The following is a 20,256-nucleotide window of genomic DNA, read 5'->3' on the forward strand; positions in this document are numbered from 1 at the left end:
CCAATCCAGTGCACGGATCGAACGGTGTTTACTTTTTAGGGTGGCCAATCCATGTCACCGTTCCGTTTTTTTTAACCTTATTTTTTTTTTACGGCGAACTGAAGAAAGGAAAACTTATTACGGGACAAATATTAGAAGGAAGAAGTTGGAACTGTTTTCCCGCTTGCCCTAGCTCTCCTCGGCAGAGTCTCTCTCTCTCTATCTTCATGTCCTTGATTAAGCCCATGGCGACCTTCTGAAAACTGCCTTTCAGGTCCATCCACCATTGACGACGGGAAAGTTTGCAGAGATGTTTGGGCAAACCGGCGCTTCTGCTCCGGCCTTTGGCTTTGGAGGAGCAATACCTTCGACCCCTTCTTTCACGACGCCAAATGCCCCTGCTTTTGGGTCTTCATTGTTCTCTACACCTGCAACTGCAGCTACTAATGCTTCTCCATTTCAAATGTCTCAGCAACCATCCCCATTTTCTCAGCCTCAGCTGACTACACAAATGGCGCCCATTTCTCCCCTTCCATTTTCCATGGCTGATAGAGATATCCAGGTCTCTAGATTTCTTTTGGGTGCTTCGGTTTCTGTCCTTCTTTTTCTCACACTTATTTGTTTTGTGTCATTTGGATTGCTATTGCTTGGATTTATTATGCTTGTTTGTGAATGGTTTTTGTTTGTGAAGAATGATGTTTTGCGTTGATTTGGAGTATATAATGTTTTGGTTTTTCTCTCTAGGGAATTGTGGATGCTTACAAAGATGAGCCTGGAAACCCTAAATATGCTTTCAAGGTGAGTTGTTAAAGTCCCTTCTCTGTTCTTCATGTTGTGTTAAAGAGAATCGTGTTTTAAACTTTCAATTCATAAGTTGGGTTTTGTTGTAGGGTGTTTTCATTTCTTCAGAAGTTGGATTTTCTCCAGTCATTTTTTGCGCGGGAGAAATTGGCTCTGGATTTGTTTGAGTTTTAGTTTTTTTTTTTTTTTGGGTGGATTCTGTGGTGTTCTTCAATTGTTCCTATTATGATTTGGATTCAGTGTCATGTCTTTTTTTCTATCAACTCAGAAGTTGGATTTTCTCCATTCACTTTCGTGTGGGAGAAATTGGCTCTGGATTTGTTTGGGGGTTTTTATTTTCTATTGGGTCTTGTTTGGTGGTGTTCTTGATTTTTCTGTCCTATGGGTTGGATTATTATTGTCATTATTGTTGGTGTTGTTGTTGGTGGTGTTGTTGTTGGTGGTGTTGTTGTTGGTGGTGTTGTTGTTGTTGTTGTTGTTATTATTATTATTAATGTCTTTGGTTTCTGTTATGCAGCATTTGTTATTCAGTGTGACTGATCCATCTATGAGAGTGAAGCCTGTCGGGATATCAGATGTGAGTTTTCATTGTTACAGTTGTTTATACTTTATATTGCCATTTTGTTCACTTATTTATTTATTTAAATTTTTAGAAAAGTTTTATTTATTTCTATTTATAGTTTGCTCTGCCAGATCATGTGGGCAGAGGCGATGGCCAAGCTAGAGGGGATGGAGAGTTCTGATCGTGAAAGGCTGTGGCCTCAACTTGTGCAAGGTTTCAAGGATCTCTCTCAGAGACTTAAAGTAATTTGACTTTTAACTTGGGGTGGGCAATTGTTTTCACCTGACTTTGCTTGGTCTATACCAATGGTTTAAAAAGCGGATTGGTGACCTGGATCGGGCACTTTAAAAACCGATCCGGATTGGTGAATCGACGATTCGGATCGGGAATAGGCTGAATCGGTCAGATTAAAGCTTCAAAAAAATCCGAAAAAATGATTAAAATTCATTATAAATGTTGTTTTTTAGGAATCCAATAAGAAATGAGGGTACTACATTATTAACTTTTATTTTTTTCATCAATTTGTAAATATTGAGATACTCTTTCCCCGTATGAACTTATGTTGACCATTAAATTTACATCACACAAAAGAAATCGTAGAATTATCATGGATTAATTATATAATCATATATGGACTACAATAAAGAGTTGACTAAATCGATGAAAATTTAGCCACTAAAATCTCGAATTGGCGGAAAATCATAATCCGTTAGAAAAACCCAAATTATTACAACCTAACTAACTATAATATTATATACCAACAATATTTTATAATTATTTTATTATATAAATAATAACAAATCCAAAATATTTTATAATATCATCTAATTTAAAATGTATTATTGACAACTGTAAGAAAAATAGTACACTACATGATTTATAATACAAAAATTAATAAATAAAATAAAAGATTTGGTTATCAATGTAGAAATTATTAGAATGCGTACCAATTTTCTTTAATTTCTTAGGTTTCTAGAATAAATTAGTAGAAAAGATTGTTAGCAGAAAGAGAGATTTCAAATGGCCTCATTGTATGAATCCTATCTTTAAATTAATATTACTAAATTTATGTTAAAGACCATCATGTTATAAAAATAAAAAATATAATTAGAATATTTATTCCTAGGTTGTATTAAGAAATACCTTTTATTTTTTTGAGAAGAAATACTTATTGTGCTATCTTTTAATTTTTTTACAAGAAAAATATGATACTTGTTGATTATCTTTTTTTTTTTTTTTTTGACAAAAGAAGAAGATGTTGTACTACATTTTCTTTTGCTTGTTGTATTACTTTTTATTTTTTTTCACAAGAAAAATAAAAAAATAATGTTGCCAAAGTACATTTTATTTTTTTAGGCCTTTTTTTTTTTTTTTTTGCAAGAAATACTTGTTATATTACCTTGTATTTTTTTTACAAGAAAAATAAAAAAATGTTGTATTATATTTTTTATCTTTATCTTGAAAAGCTTTTTATTTTTTATTTTTTCTAATTTTTTACAAAAGTATTTTCTGCCTTTGTTTATTTTTGTTGTCAAAATTTTTTTATGGCTTTTGTTTTATTTTTTTTTAAGAAATACTTTTTATATTACCTCGTATTTTTTTTACAAGAAAAATAAAAAAATGTTGTATTTTATTTTTTATCTTTATCTAGAAAGGCTTTTTATTTTTTATTTTTAAGCTTTTTTTACAACAAGAAAAACTTTTTATTTTTTCTATTTTATTTCAAGCTTTTTATTCATTATCTTGAAAAGCTTTTTATTTTTTATCTTTATCTATATTTTTTATCTTTATCTTAAAAAATTGTTGTATTATATAAACGACGACGAGCGGGGGGTTCGAACTCAAGACGCCCGTCTGAATATCAAGGTTGTCAACCAACACCACTACATCGCCGGATGTGATTCATTAGCTTCTATAATATAATACATATTCAATCATCTTGCTTGAATGGTTTTTTGGGGGAATTATCCCACATCGAAAGATGAGTGACCCTTTGTTCTCTTTAAAATGCTGTGTACTAGTCCATCAGCTGCGCGTATAGAAAAGAGAGGGGGGCTTACGAGTGAGGTGAATTAGCACATGTGGAAGATTTTTAGTTGCCACGTGTCACTCTTGTGAGGCTGCCACGTGTCACTCTCGGTGAGACTCGCAATTCACTATTGGGAATCGCCCGGTTCTCTCTGGACACGGGCGATTGCCGGTTTTTTCGTGGAATCAGCTCGGTATCAGACGATTCCCGAGTCGAACTGGGCGAGTCCGTCTCGACTAGGCGAGTTTTTAAACACTGGTATATATAATTAAGACATTCAATACAATGGTGTGAATTTGATTTAGCTGTATAACTATACTTATTCTTTTGTTGTCATGGGAAATATCATCAGGAAAGTGCTAATAGTGTTGTGACCAAAATAATATTTTCTATGCAAATGATTCTAAGTTACATTTTCATGCCCAAACACTTATTGGAAGCCATAGGATCATTGACTTGTTCAGAATGAGTATTTCTTTTTCTAGTTTTAAATTGTCATAAAAAAATCGCTGGCTATGAATTACAGTAGCCCTTAGTGAAATATGGCATGCCACTACAGTAGCCATTAGTGAAATATGGCATGCCACTATAGTAGCCATTAGTGAAATATGGCATGCCTGAGTCAATCATGGAAATCAACCTTGTGTACTAGACGAGCATGGTGGGCTATAATTGTTAGTAATAAATGTATATATTTTTTAGAATCGTAGAATCCCATTTGTATTGTTTTAGAATCCTACAAATTCTTTATGTTGTATGATGGGTTCTTGCTTTTTCAAGAACGAAATGGACATAGGCTGATAAGCTTGATGTCACACGGTAGGAATACCAAATGCAACTGTACATTGATGAAGTGCCACATGACATTATGCTCGAATTTGTTTAAACTGGTGGAAATACCCTTCCAAGCATGAGAACAATTCTTACTTTTAGATAGCCATATAGAGGAGTTTCTAAAGTACTTGTGTTTGAAGAATCTTGAGAACAAGGAGGAAGGGTTCAGTAGCTATGTAGATTGGAAGATAAGATAGGTTTGAGCCATATTCCTTTGCCTTGGTTGCGGCTCAGGTGCATAGAGGCCTTTCAAATGAGCTAGAAGCCTTCTTTTCTTAGCTATGTAGGGTACTACAAAGGACTCCTGAGATAGGCGGCAACCTATCTTGAAGCTAGCTTCATCATACTAGCTAGGTTAACATCCTGCAAGTTTCTAATACCAAGACCACTCAAACTTCAAACCTAAGGCAAACTGTTTTCCAATTAATGAGATGGATTCCCTTATTATCATAAGTCCCAACCCAAAGAAAAATCTGTTGGCATCTTTCCATTATTGCACATTGCATGTGCGAGTGGTCAAAAGAAAGGATAGAGTCCAATATATCGACGATGGACTTCGTTCGTTGATGAACTGCTGTTTGCCTACAAAGGATAGTGTTGACGCTTGTCAGGTTCCAATTTTAGCAATCATCTTACCAACTGTCGAGCCATGGGAAAGAGGCAGGCCTAATATTTTTCTTGGTAAGTTGCCTTCCTCAAAATAGTGTATATATTTAATTGCCGACTTGAGCTCCACCCACCAAAAAATATAGACTTGTTTTTCTGCAACATTGAGCTTCAGACTAGTGGCATCACAAAAAGAATCGACAATATTTTGAACCGAACTTGCAGCCTTGGTCGATACCTTACAAAATATCAAAACATCATTTGTATATTTTGACCTAGAGGGGAATGCTGTGGACAAGTAACCATTCTTAAAAGCCTCCTCTAAGAGATAAGGAGATAAGGAGTCTCCCTATTGGAAACCTTGCTTGCTTCTGAAATAGCTTTTAGGGGAGCCATTCACCAAGATCGAAAAATGAGTGCTAATACAATGCATCACCCAGGTTAAGAAAATATCAGGAAAACCTAAATCCTATAGTCTCTTCGATAAGACGTCGTGGTATACCATGTCATAGATACTGCTAAGGTCAAGTTGGAGGCACATTTTAGGTTTGGAGTCTGCTTTGTGACACATGGAAATAATTTCAATAGCCAGTAAAACATTATCAGTAATGAGCCGACATTATCAGCAGTGAGCCAACCCGTCAAAAACGTCTCTTAACAAGGGTGAATAAATGCATCCTATGCCGTATGCAATTTATTAGCCATGATTTTACTCGTGATCTTGTAGAATACATTACATAAACCAATCAGCTTGAAATCTTAGACAATACGGGGTTATTTAATTTTTGGGATCAGGCACATGAAAGTGGGATTTACCTCCTTAAACATTTACCTTTTTTGAAGAAGTCCTTGAGAGTTGAGAATAAGTGGTAGATAATTTCCCAACCAAATTTATAGAATTCTACTCCAAAACGATCCAGTCTAGGTGTAGTTTCACTCTTCATACTCGAAAGACATTTGGGAATTTATTCCATCGAAATCTCTTTTAAATAATTCTGTCTCTTTGTTGATTTTGAAATTAAGATTTCTGGTAGAAACTTTGATGGTGAGGAGGAATTGCAAAAGGATGCTGTTCAAGAATGCTCAATCGCTCAAATGTACCAAGAAGGCCTCCTCACTCCTTTAAATGCAGTCACATGGCCCAAAGGTGTCTCATCTGCAATACGCAGATGACAACTTGGTGTTCTTAGACGCCTCCCTAGAAGAAATTGAAAATCTGAGGCTCTTTCTCAAATGCTTCGAGACAGCCACAGACTTTAAGGTCAATATGGATAAATCAAAGATGATGGGGGTGGGACTTACCAACGACGAAATCAGGGCACTCATCCCAAACTGGGAATGTAAAGTGGAGGATTTCCCCACCACGTACCTGGGTATACCATTGGGATTGGGAAAGCCTAAAAGGAGACAGTGGGCCGAAGTCATAGACAAAGTGGACAGGCGTCTGGCAGGTTGGAAAGGGAGATGCCTCTCCTTGGCTGGCCGCACAACGCTGGTCAAAGCAACACTGGCTAATGCTCCGGTGTACTTAATATATATCTTCCACATGCCAGCCTCGGTGGCCAATCATCTAGACCAGCTTATGAGCTAGTCTGGATAGGCTGAAAAAACCAGACATCACCTTATCTCTTGGGATGAAGTCCGACTACCCAAGTCCCAAGGAGGGCTAGGGATCAAGGACTTAAGAAAACACAACTTGGCTCTACTAGGGAAATGGTGGGGGCGCATAGCCACCCAGACTAATTCTCTATGGGCCCAGGTTATTCGCAGCAAATACAGGATCTCGGAACATACATGGGTGGCTGAAAGGATTTCCCTGAGTAGGGCCTCAGGAGCATGGAAGTCCTTTCCCTACTCTCTCTCGTTGTTCAAACAAACCATCCGATTTCATCCTAGAGAAGGTACAAGAGTGCGTTTTTGGTCTGACCTCTGGATAGGATATACTCCTCTAAGGGACCACCCCTTTATCATCTTACCTCAAATAAAGACTCTACCATTGTAGAAGAAATGGTCCTTTTAGGGGCCCGAAGAGTCTGGAACCCTCTTTCAGAAGAAACCTCAATGAAGAGGAAACTAGACTTTTCCTCTCACATTTGGTAGCTTTGCACCCCTACTTCCTAGCTCCACTTGGGAGGGACTCTCTAGTCTGGACCCTTACTCCCATTCGGTACATTCTCAGTGGCCTCATTCTACGAAAGACTCATTCAAACCCCCACCTTCTCACTTAATCATATTTCTGTCCTTTCCAAGGTCTGGTCCACCATAGCTCCTTCAAAAGTGCAGACCTTCAACTGGATTGCATGTTCTCAACGGGCTCTCACAGTTGACCAGCTTCAAAAGAGAGGAATTCCGATCCCCAACAGGTGTGCAATGTGCATGAGTGAGGAGGAATCGAATCCACACCTTTTCATTCACTTTAGTCTCACTTTTGACCTGTGGAGCCAAGTGCTACAATTGTTCCGCCTAAAATGGGTCACCTCCTGGCCCTGCGGGAGCTGGAGGTGTTTTCCGTGACCATCATTGTAGTATTCTCTTCACTTATTCTGAACACTTGGGCCATGAAGACTCTCAGTACACTGAAGCCATGGCTCTTCTCATGGGTCTTAAAATTTTTAACCCTTCTTGGGGCTCACAATTACTGGTGGAAGGATACGCCCAAAATATCATCTCCTGGGCAGCAGGCACTTCACCACATCCTTGGTACCTCTCCTCGATTTTTGATGAGATTGCTAACATATGCAGGGATATGAACATCCTCTGGAGGCAAATTTGGCGGACGTCCAACGAGTTCGCTGATCTTCTTGCAAAAGACGGAGCTAGAGCCCATGCTGAAGACCCCACCCGGTCCATCTCCTTTTTTGCTCTGAACCACAGAGGGCGTTTAGGCGCTTAGTTACACACGTCTACAGATCTTGTAATTGGGCAAATCTATATGTACTCTAACACCATACAACAAAACAAAAGTTAACTCTCTCTCAATAAAAGGAGCCCTTGGAAGAAAGATGTTATATGACTCTTCATTGCAGAGTAATCAAAGATATCATGTGCTAGGTCTATGCATTGTGGCCGTAATGGCTTGGTCAAAAATGTCTATTACATTAACTGAATATATATTGGGGTTCCATAGCAAGAAAACTCTAGATTTCCCATTGACATCATTTTGCTACATATGGGTTATAAAAACTAAGTTTATGAGAGCACTTTCTAACATTAACAAAATTTTGTTTGGTCTCCAAAAGGAAATGAATTTCAGCATGCCAAAAGACTGGAAAATATTTCCTAATTGCACCCTTTAAGTACTTGGAAAAAATAATGTCTCAAACCTCTTCAATACATAGATTAACCTCAATACAAAATTTCTAATTGCACCCCTTAAGTACTTTGAAAAAACCATGTCTCAAGATTGAATGGAACTGTCAAGTTTTTAGTGGGTAAGATCCAAGTGTTAGAAAAGTAAAAAATTCAAATTTTTTTTTTGGAGAATAACTATCTAGTGATTCTAAGGTGGCTACCAAAATTTCGGATTGAAAAGATCTTCCCAGGTAGGTCATTGCATCAAGGGATTAGACTGAAACTATGCTTTTGAGGGAGCATAGTAGATATGCTTTTCCAATATCATGGTCAATCAAGAGTTTTTTAAATTTTGATAATCTCCCTTGAGCATTTATCCTCCTAGCATTCCAAGATAAAATAAACATATAATTAAGGGGGAGGAAACATGGCCACCTTCATTCTTTGTGATTGCTTGGGGTAATTTAGAATAATGGTCTCATCACGCCATTCATCATTTCTCACTACATGCTTAGAAACATGAGACTCCTTTTCCTTGATACAGGCCACGTCAGCTGTATGGTGAGATATCGAGTGGCTGATATCAATTAATTTATGACTGGACTCTTTCTTGTCTTTATTGTATGTACTTCGACTACTCCACCATTATCTATGCCATGTGTAGCAATGTCACATCTACCAGCCACTCTATCAAGCTTTTCTTTTTCTATTGGTATGTCAATGGAAAACTCACCGTGCAAGTTTTTGTCAACAAATTGCGGCTAGGTAAACTACTTTTTTGTTCGTCATTCACACCACAGGAAATAGTCGACGAGTTTGCCGGCTCACATGTATCTTTGCAAGCTAATAAAATGACCTCCCACAGGCTCCCTTGAATATTGTCAAATTTTTACATGTCTCGCTCCTCAACCACAATATCATGATGGTTTCCAATAATAGAGATCTCGTACCCGCCTGGTTGTGTGTTATTCTCATCACTATCATCAATGGCTCTCGATTTTCTATATAAGCGCTTGTGATGGAGTGGTCTCTCGGTTGCAACTCTTTTTGAGTTGCCACATCAGTAGAGATGACAAAATCCTCAACAAGCTTATGTTGAATTTCACCAATAAAGTCCATGGATCCAAGCAATAGTTACTCGAATCTCTCACTAAAGGTCGTGATTCTGATTCAGAACCCCGAATTCGGCGATTCTGACTAAGAATCGTCATGGAGCCAATTTCTTTGAAGTCTAGAATCTTGATTCCAAGACTTATAAAATTTTGTTTCAAATATTTATTGATTCTGGATTCCGTAATTGGTGAATTTCGATTCTATACTTGTTGAAACTGGTTTCCACATTTATTGGAATTCTACCACCTTCCCTCCCCCCCCACTACTTGAGCTAGACACTCAAATCTAAGTGACAATGTGTAGTCATATGTTTTTTGGCATGAAATGACCAATAGAAACTAAAGTGGTGGTCAAGTTCTCTATTTAATTCTTCAAGTATGGATTGTATTAATCCAAATGGAGAGCAAATGTAGACACAATGCAAGGCATGCGTTAAGCATTGTTCAATGCCATTCCACAGTGAGCAAATGTTGACACAGTGCTCGACAAATACATGAACATTGTGGCTGCATTGGCGCTTGCCAAATGTGTGTACCATAGTTACCGGAAGCGCCTCAACAGGGTGGCGCTTTAGCTCTGGAATCTAGCTTTGGTGTTCCATTAGCAGAATCTCGCTCAAAGCGCGTTTTTTTCTTTTGGGATCTCACTCCCATTTTATAGGTGCTCACTCTAATGAACAAAAGGATCTCGACCCCCACATACCATAGTGCACTTTCATGAAATTGTAGATTCTGTTCCCGAATAAATTAGATCCTCGAACCCGGAAATTTGGGAGCATGATCCCTGTGTACACGAAACTCCATCCCTATCCAGATTGAGATTCTGTTTATGTGGGAACGAGTTGCAATGCTTAGTGGAATCATGAATCCATTTGTAATGGGGTTGGGTTCTAGATACAAGTGGAGTTCTGTGATGGGACTGTGAACCAATCATGTAGGGTACGTGATCCGTTATTAGTGGAGTTTGATACGTTCAAAATAGGAACGCGATTCAATTGTAAATGGGATCTCGTTCCTTTTCCGGATGGGAGCACGATCCTATTGCATATGGGAACATGATCCCATTGTGTATGAACTGCGTCCCCATTTAATAAGGATCTATATGTTGTGAATGCGCTCCGCCTTCATATGGGATCTCGTTCTGCTACTTCTACCCTCACCAGAACTCGCTCCTCGAGAGCCGGAGCTTTGGGTCGCCATTGATCCGATGTTCCCGTTCCTCGGAACCATTCCCGCTCCGGTTCCTGGTAACTATGGTGTGCACTGCTAGCCTTGCACATTGTGCATGTGATTGCATGTGTGCAATGATGGGCATGCAATGCATATATGGGGTACTTGGCACACTTCACTGAACACAATGCTAACCATGCACCAGTGTTCAGTGCCATTCCATGGTGAGCGAATGTCGGCTCAAATATGGAGCTCTAGTGGACCCATGACTGAGAGAGGCACAAGCAGCCATGACCGAGGGTACTTTTGATTCTTTCATGCCTTCAAGAGAGGGATGCAACTATGGCGACGATCCTACCATGGTGAATCCTTTGGATATGAAGCCCTCCGACCCTATTGGCTTCTCTCTAGACGCTATTGTTTCTTCTTTGTTGGGTGAAGTTGGAGATCCACTATCTTCTACTGATGCTGATCTACACATCAAAAAGCCTAGAGTTGATCTCTCAAATATTGGTGTTCCTAAAGATGTGCCTAATCTACATGTTGAGAGACCTTGATTTGAGATTCCTAGTTGTTGGATGGATGTTTTAACAACGGATCTGCTGTTTGGAAGTCACGGTGCACAAAAGGGTATGGTTTATTTCAAGATCAGGCTTCCTCTCAAACAAAGGATATTGAGGGTTGATGCATTTGTCAAAAATCGACTTGAATCTGTACGAGACATGTGCATCAAAGTGGAATTACTGTATCATTGGTTTCTTTTTGGGAAGAAGGCTTGAATTGTTCTTTATGTAAAGCATGCTTATGACGATGGGATATTAAAGCCGAATTTGAATCTTCTTTCTCATGGATGGCTTCCTGTTGTTTTGTTTTACGGAGTTGAGAGTGATATGGAAACAGCCATGACATGTGGACCTTGGTTCATTGACAAAAGATGTTTGGTACTCTTAGTTTCAAGTTGTGTTGAAAATGGATTTTTTTTTCAAAAGATACCATTTGGTACTGAGACATATTTGTGCCTTTAATTAAATTTGGTGCAGGCCCTTTCTTTGGTTGGTTTCTCTTTATTGCACTTTGACAGTGAATAATCTGAGGAGAAGAGTCGCATTGTAGTTAATGATTGCGTATTGTACAAGAATAAGGATGAAACTGGAGACCACCTCTTTCTTAAGGGATTGTATACAATGAGACCATTTATCTTTGATTCAAGGTGGTCACAATTCCTTACAACCATTTGATGTGAAATTTGATAACTTGGATGTGTCACAAAGTTCGAGAAAATTTCTTTTGAAGTTTAAGCTTGGTCAATGGAATAATTGCAGCCACCCAATTTCACATCCAATGAATGTGATCACCTTGTATCAAAGGTTATTGGTCTCATTCTATACTTTCCCCTTTCAAGATTAATTTTCCTTTTAGAGTTTTTGATATGTTGGGTTCCCAATTTGCTGCTTCGGGATTGGCTACATAGATTTTGGGTTATTTCAACTTAACCAACCTTCTTTATGTGGGGAGATGTATTTGGAGAATTTTTTAGACCGTTATTCTTTGGGAGCTTTTGAGTAGAATGTTCATTTGTACCATCGGGTAAAACTTCATCTGGAAATAATTTTAAGATCTCAAATTTTAGGGAGGTGACCACTTCAACTTACAGATTAACCTCAATAATAATAATAAAAAAATCTATTTGTACCCTTTACGCACTTGAAAAAATCTCTCACAATTGAATAGTTGGGAAAAGGTGGTGATAATGATGCACTTGAAAAAAAAAACGTCTCGAGATTGAATAGAGACCATCCGTTTTAGATGGTGACATCCAAGGGTTGTGTAACTTGAAATTTCAATATTTTTAGAATAATGATCTATTAATTCTTAAGTGGCTTCAAAAATTGGAAAAGTTATATATTAAGGTTGAGGCCCTAAACAATTTACTTAAGGCGCACTCAAATTAGTAGAAGTTGTTTCGATGCTGAAAAACCCTCAAATCCGATTATCTCGACCTTGAGATACATGGACATAGAACAGATGGACTCCAAGTCTTGAAAATAGGGCATCTTGTTTAGACTGTCAAGTTTCAAGATTTTTTAAGTGTTTATAGATATGCTTTTTTTTTTTGGATAAAGTTCATAGATATGCTTGATCTACATTACTTGTGTATTTTCATGGATCGACTCACAAATCAGTAGTTTGCTCTAAAGGCTGGAAGCAAGGGTCTGTGTGGCACTGAACATTGCTGGAGAGAACCTTGAAGAGATTTGGATGTGATATAATGGTAAGAAAGTAAGAAAACATGTTGTTTACTAGTTTATGCTTGTTAAGTATTCTAAATGTCATGCAATCGGACATAAGCCGCATTTTTGGAAGAGTAGCAGCTCCATTGTTACTGCTAACCAGAAGGGTAAGTCAGTGCCTCCGTTGTTACTGCTTGCACTAGATTCTTCTCTCTCTGTGGCTGTAGCAAACCCAATTGAACCACCCTTGAGGGACCTCTCCATCTCAAGTGTCAACGTGGCAAATTGGGAACTATTGGTCTCAACTGATTCTTTGTTGGATGGTGATGGGGAAAACACACAAGCGGGAGGTTTGGATATTAGTAATTGTCACGATATCTCTACCAAAGAATGAAAGGTGTCAGCAGGGGATTCCAATTTTTTCGACTAGTGAATAGCATATTGGAGGAAACTTTGTTGGAGGGAAACACAAACTTTTAGGGGCGGAAGTTAGATGCTTTTGGCAAAACTTAGGTGCATAGAGGCACTATTTCAATGCTTTTGCTGGAGACTTTAAGTTGCCGGAAAAACATGATCGGAGACATATACTGCTCAGGGGAAGAAGTTTTGACGGCCAAAAAAAGTGCTAGTGAACGGGCGACTCCATAGCCTCTCTTTTGCAGTGTGATTGATGAGGATAAAAGCAGTTTATCTAGCCTGAATTTTCTAGCCAGGAAATCGCACGAGGTTTTGGAGGGTGCAAAGTCACAAGTTACGAAGAAGGTTGAATTGTTGGAGGGAGTCGAAAATGATTTGTTTGACGTTCCTGACAAAATAATGATAAATTTCAGTTTTGTTGCGCTGACCCCGTTGGAGACTTTTGGTTGTCGAAAAAATTTGGACGGAAATCTTGATTGACGTAACAGTGCGAGTGAGCCGACAATCATTGTGTGATTCGTTTGATGTGGGAAAAATATTTTGCCTTGCCAAAATTCTCTAGCTAGAATCTGCGACAATGTGTTTTCCATGGTGTTGCGGGAGGTTTTGATATGACATCCGACGTGGTGGTTAAACGACGTATTGAAGATTTTGGAGTTACTGAACTCTACAAGAGCAAGTTGGCTAATTCTAGCTACCCGATGAAGAATTATGCGACTGAGAAGGTTGGACTTACCAAACTTGATCAGAGCAAATTGATCAATACCAGCCACCCAATGTAGTATTATGCTGCTAGTGATGTGATGAGGCTAATTTGTTGTATGATCCCAAAGAATCACGGTCCATGAGGGCTCAATGCATTCTTAAGAATAAGCCTTCCTCCATGAGTGCTCACTCTGTCAAATCAGGTATTGCCTCCTACCACTTAATAATGTCTATTTTATATTGGAGTGTTAGGGGTATCAGTGCCCAGGGGAGATTGTCCGATAATAAAAGATTCCTTTTGAGCATATATTGGAATCCTATTACTTTTGAAACCAAATTAAGTTATGATAAAGTGGATAAGTGGTATCATAAACTTGGTTTTTATAATTCGTATGTTGCCAATTATGTCAATGGGAAATCTAGAGTTTCTCTCTTATGGAACCCAAATATATTTTTAGTAAACATAATTAACATCTGTGGTCAAGCCATCGCAACAAAAGTATGTAGACCTAGCATCGGTTCTTCCTTCACTGTTACTGGGGTCTATGGGAGTAATTTTGCAGCTAAAAGGGAACTCTTATGGAATCACGTGAGAGACTTACACCTTAATATTTTGGGTCTTTTCTTGATTCTAGGTGACTTTAATTCTGTGATTGACAGTTTTGAAGAATTGGGAGGTAGTGCTGAAATTTGAACTGATGCAGAGAGTTTTTCAAAGGTCATGGTTGATAGTGGTCTTACGGACCTTGGATACTCTCGTGGTTGGTTTTCTTAGTCTAACCATGATATTGGCAGCAAATGTACTAGAGAAAGATTGGATTGCGTCATAGCTAATGCAGATTGGATTCTTTCTTTCCCAGGGACAAAGGCCGATCTATCACCTAAGGGCACCTCAGATCAACTGCCCTCTTTTGGTCTCCCCTGAAAACACTATTCCCATGGGTCCCAAACCTTTTAAATACTTTGTAGCCTAGTAATCAGCTGCTGTTTTTATGGATCTTATTAAAACTTCTTTGGGGGGCCAAATTGGAGGTACTCCTATGTACCATTTTATGGGTATACGAAAACGACTTGTTATCATAAGGTGGAATAAGTTAGTACTTGGGGATATTGCGGTCATAATAAGGGACCTCGTGGTAGACAATCAGAATTGCACGACCTTCATAGGGACCCCTTCCAATCATGCCTTGGCTCAGGAGGACAAATGCACCTTGTCTCTAAACCTTCTTTTTTGCCTAGAGGAAAGTTTCTGGCAGTGGAAATCTAGGGAAGTTTGGCTCCAGGATGGTTATGCAGTAAAATAGAGTCGAGGCAAGAACAATTCATTAAACCATCAAAACATGCCAGATTTTAGTGGACTTGATTTTCCTTGCACAAAAAAGAGACCTCAAAACCCTAGATAAGACTTGTTACCATTCACTACGTATTTTTACTATTCACGCCCCACAAGTGTTAGAAGAAAACCTAACACTCGGGCCCTTTTATTACATTATAATGGAAAAAAAGCCAAAACTACCCCCACTTAATTCAAAAAAGTATACTAACAGTCCTTTAACTAGGCAAGACAATTCTTATGGGCCTTTTAACCGAATTAGTTTATTCTTTAGCAAGCCCCTTAATGACGATCCACATCTCAATCTTGCAAGGAGATTCAGAAGGGGGAAGATCGATTTTTAGGAATTTATTTTTAGTTTGTTGCTATATTTATAGTCTCTTAGTAATTTTTAGTGTTTTAATTACAAGTCAGGGCAATCTAGGGATCTTTTATGTTTTTAATTCAAGTGAAGGGACTTATGGGGGATTTAAATAATGTTTTAACTTAAGTAGAGGTAATTTTGGTCTTTTCTTATTATAATGTAGTTAAAGGGCCCGAGTGTTAGAGTTTCAGACACTTTTGGGGTGCGAACAGTAAAAAAAGGCTATGAATAGTAACAATAAGACCTATCTATTGGGGTATTTTTTTTGTGTAAGGAAAATTAGGTCTACCCAAATCTGGCTTGCTTTGATGGCTTAATGAACTGTTTTTGGCTTCCTTTCTCTATTTTTTTGTATCATATGGTGACTCTAGTACGAGGTTTTTTCACATGTATACTCTTGTGTCCATGTAATAACTTTCTTTAAGGAACTCCTTGAATCTGAGTACCCTGCTTCCCCTCTTGACACCCCCTTACCCTTTGATTTCCTACTAGAAGTGTCACTTTCCAATCAATATAGAGAATATTTACTAGGGAGATTTTGCTTGAAGAAATCAAGGAGTGCATTTTGTAGTATGAAGAGTGAAATTGCGCCTGAACCAGTTGGTTTTGGAGTTGAATTCTAGAAGTACAATTGGGAAGTTATTTGCCAAGATTTATTTTCAGCTCTGAAGGGTTTCTTCAATAAAAGAAAATTCTTAGAGGAGGTCAATTCTACTTTCATTTGCTTGATACCAAAAATAAATCTCTCCACACTCTGAAGCATTTTAAGCCAATTTGTTTATGGATCATGAGTAAAATTGTGGCTAAAAGATTGCACATGGTATTGGATACTCTCATTCTCCCTTATCAAGCAACGTTTTTGAAGGGTAGTCTCATCACTGGCAATATTTTAAACGAAAATTAAATTGTTTCCATGTGTCATTAGCTTCTAGACCCAAAATGTGCCCACAACAGGATCTTAGTTGGGACCAGTGTTTGAAAAAGCGGATTAGTGACCCAAATCATTCACACCAATGTTTAAAAATTCGGTCCCCCAATTCGGAATCGTGTGATCCGGATCGAGAATTGTCTAGTCTGTCCTAGATCCGGTGGAAAAACGGAATTCGACGAGTTTTCTGTACAAAATCATTATGCTGATGTCACGACACGGCGATTTTGTACAGTAACTCGGTGAGTCCATCAGTTCCTCTACGAGTTTGACCTTTTTAATCAATTATTTGATCAAAAAGAAATATTTGATCAATTTGTAGGCTTTGGCAGATCAGTTTATAACCTTATAACGCATTATAAACGAATCCATGCTCGATTTGATATAACAAATTTGATTTAAAAAACCGTGAATGCAACGAATTTGTGATATTAAGTTGAGCATGGATTCGTTTATAATATGTTATCCTGCAAATCGATTAAAGTGTTATGCGAAATCCTGCAAATCGATTAGAGATTCGTTTTTGATAAAATAATTGATAAAAAAAGATCAAACTTGCAAAGGAACCGGTGGACTCAGCGAGTTACGGTACATAATCGTCGTGTCGTGACGGCAACACACCGATTCTGTACAGAAAACTCGTCGAATCTTGCTTTTCATTGGATCCGAGACGGACTAGACAATACCCGATCCGGATCACCCGATTCCGGATCGTGGCATTGAGTTTTCAAACACTGGTTGGGACCATGTGCTGAAGAGATTGCGAGCTTTGGGTTTCCCTAATAAGTTCATAACCTGGGTCGTGCATTGTATTAGCATACGTAGTTCGTCTACTTTGGTTAACAACTTGCCTAAAGGTTATTTCAGAAGCAAGTTGGGGTTGCGGCAAGGTGATCCCTTATCTCCTTATCCATTTTTAGATCTTACGGATTTTCTTAGTCGGCAATTGGTGGCCTTTAGAAACGTCTCGTTGCCCACAACATTCCCCTTTGGTTTGAACTATGGGGTCTCTCAGTTATTTTACGATGATGTTTTGATTTTTCTTTGGGGCATTGCCCAAGGCTGCAAATTCAGTTAAAAATATTCTGGACGTGCCATGGGCCAAAAGCTCAATTTTACAAAGAGTAAGTTTCTATTTTTTTGTGGTAGTGCTGGGCACAAATCCGGCGATTAAGGATATTCTTCATTTTGGGGAAGGTGAATTACAAATAAAACATTTGGGTTTAGTCTTTTTTATGGTCTCTTAGACGCACCCATTGTCAATCTTTAGTGGGGAAGACGATTGCAGAAATTGGGTCTTGGCGATCTCTAATACTCTCTTTTGCCGGTGGACTTCAATTGCCAAACTGGTTTTACCTGCATCCTCTTTTTATTGGTCTATCGTTTCTCCGACTAGCTCTCACATGCAATGTTTTGGAGAAATTCCAGTGGAACTTCCTCTGCCTTCCATTTGAGGAGGGTGGTCTTACTATTAGAAACTTATAGGATGTTAACTTAATTGCCATGATGAAGCTGACTTGGAGACTAGTTGCCAATCCTTCCTCCCTAATTTCCAGATTCTTCCGACAGATGTATTTCAGAAATTCCTTCATATATGGTTATCCAAAAGTAAGACTTCTTCTCATGCGTGGATGGGTATTTTTACTGCTTTAAACAGATTAAGGCATAAAGTCGAGTGGATTGTGGGATATGGTAATTCTATTTATTTTTGGGGGAATCCATGGCTGCCTGAAATTTCTATTTGGAAAAGTTTGGCTATGATATATATATAAAGACTTGGGACATTGTGCGAAATCTAGCTTGGCCGATTTTCTATGAGCAAAAACCCGCATAATGGTGATTGCCTGATCGTGCCACTGGGCTCCTTATTCGGGCATAATAAGAGTGCATGGAACCATGTCAGAAATATAGCTCCCCCCGATGCAAACTTCAAATCCTTATGGGCCTCCCACTCTCATCCAATGCCAAATGCTTTACTTTGCTCAACCCACATTGGAGTTACTCCAGACAAGAGGGATCCTTTAGCACATTGGTGCCCCTTATGCCTCAATGGGGGTGACTCAGCTATCCATATTATTCTATTTTGTTCTTTTGCATCAGTACTCTGGTGCTTTATCGTGTGGGCATGTGGCAAAAATTCCCATAGGGTCATCGATACCCCTCTATGTTTGATACTTGGACAGAGTATCCGTTCATATTGATGCGCTTTTGGAATTTCTGGACGTCTTTGTTTCTGACCACAGTTTGGTTCCTTTGGACAAGAAGTAATCACACATTTTCGAGGGAAGGAGACCCACAAGAGAACAAGTGTTGCAGCACATTATTTCTTTTGCTGCAGATTTGGCAAAAGTAAAAGGATGGACTCTTCACCCTTTAGAGAAACATGTTGTTGATAATTTGAGAATCCAGTGACGTCCTATGCAAGCCAAAGCTCCCATTATGGTTTCGTTATCTCCACCCCCAGCATGCTACTACATTGATGGTTCATCCCTTGGCAATCTTGGAGCGGCTGACTGCAGTGGAGTTTTCAGGAATGACTTGGGTGGTTTCCTTGTTGCATTTGCTAGTCCTCTGAGGCACACATCTAATAACGTTGCTGAATGCTTCCCTTTGATTATTGAAAGGCGATTCACAAATCCTTGTGCACTCTCTCCTTGGTTGTCACAAGGTCCCGCTGGAATCTCCATATTACAACATCTAATTGCTCTCGCCACCTCAATGGCCATTCTTGAAGCATTTATCATCTTTATAGCATGGCCAACATGGTTGCTTTCTGCTTGGCCAAAACAACTGCAATTCTCTCCAAGGCCATGGCTTGGTGAGCCTGGTCACCGGATTTCCTTAGTTCTATCATTTTTTTGACAATCACATTACAGGGAAGCACCCTGTAAAGGGACATGTGTACATATACATAGAGAGAGTCATTTTTGAACTGTAGTGACAAGTGCTAGACTTGTTCTTAAAGGGGAGAACTAAATTCCATATTCCAAGATAATGGTCTCACTGTTTATTATCCAACTTTGGCAAACCAATCATGAGCCCCTGCTTTAAGATTGTGGGTCATGGGTCGTTGTTGGGTTGGATAAGAATGATTTTTGGGGTGAGTGGAGTGCCTTTATTGTCGTTAATTTTGACCTATTGGTACCAGTCAATTCCTAATATATTTTGATATTCAAAAATATTTTTATAAATTTTTAAATATTTTTTCAGAATTTTAAAATATTATTCTTGTTGTAATTTTCATCAAAGGGGTATTTTTGAAAATTTCAGAACTTAAAATAACGCATGTGGGACTCAGGATTCAACCCCACATGTGTGTGGTTTTTTTTTAGAGTGGGGACCACGTGCCACCCATTATGTACCATGCCGTAATTTTTTTAAACAAAAAGTGGGCGCCACTTTTTGTGGAAAAAGTTGACACCACTTTTTGGAGAGAAAGGAGGTATGCTCCCATTTTTTTAAAATATTTGTTTAAACTTTTTTGAACTTAAGTGGCAAGTCACCTTTTTAAGAATATGGGGCACACTACTTATTTAGGAAGTGGGGGGTCCTGCTTTCTTGTAGTTTTTAATATTTAAATTAGTTAAAGATAAGAAATCTTTTCAAATAAGATTTTGGTTTCTTTATCCTATGTTTTTTTTTTAAATATAGATTATAGGAGAGCTAGATTATGATAAGATTGATTGTATTTCAGTTTTAAATAGGAGTTGAACTTGGGTTAAAATCTAATGGTATAAGGTTTCTATCTTTTCACCCAAAATCATGATAGCTGATTTGTGGGATGGATGATTCTGATTAAATCTCTCTAACCTCACACCCGATTCCTTGACTAATGGCTCATTTCGTACACCTTAGGTGTTGGAAATTATAAGATAGGGAAGCTTTGTAGGCAAT

The 20,256-nt window shown here is 38.4% G+C and overlaps 1 protein-coding gene across 5 annotated transcripts in view; it reads left to right on the forward strand.

Moving 5' to 3' along the window:
• Positions 1-99: 99 nt before the first annotated feature.
• Positions 100-20,256, forward strand: part of LOC18438177 (nuclear pore complex protein) — a 30,299-nt gene continuing 10,142 nt past the window's right edge. For 2 of the 5 annotated variants that reach the window (XR_016057573.1, XM_020669853.2), the window contains exons 1-4: positions 101-541; positions 724-777; positions 1,298-1,357; positions 1,474-1,584. Coding sequence is in view for 4 of the 5 variants with exons in the window: in XM_020669853.2 (XP_020525512.1) it covers positions 290-541; positions 724-777; positions 1,298-1,357; positions 1,474-1,584 (477 nt within the window). In the remaining variant the exon portion in view is untranslated. Of the gene's footprint in view, positions 542-723; positions 778-1,297; positions 1,358-1,460; positions 1,585-20,256 lie in introns of all 5 variants that reach the window. The other 3 variants (XM_088869549.1, XM_088869550.1, XM_006848366.4) reach the window with 2 other exon arrangements.

The sequence above is a fragment of the Amborella trichopoda genome, chromosome 6 (assembly GCF_054954075.1).
Source record: "Amborella trichopoda isolate Santa Cruz 75 chromosome 6, AtrichopodaSantaCruz75HAP2 v2.0, whole genome shotgun sequence".
Lineage (NCBI taxonomy): Eukaryota > Viridiplantae > Streptophyta > Magnoliopsida > Amborellales > Amborellaceae > Amborella > Amborella trichopoda.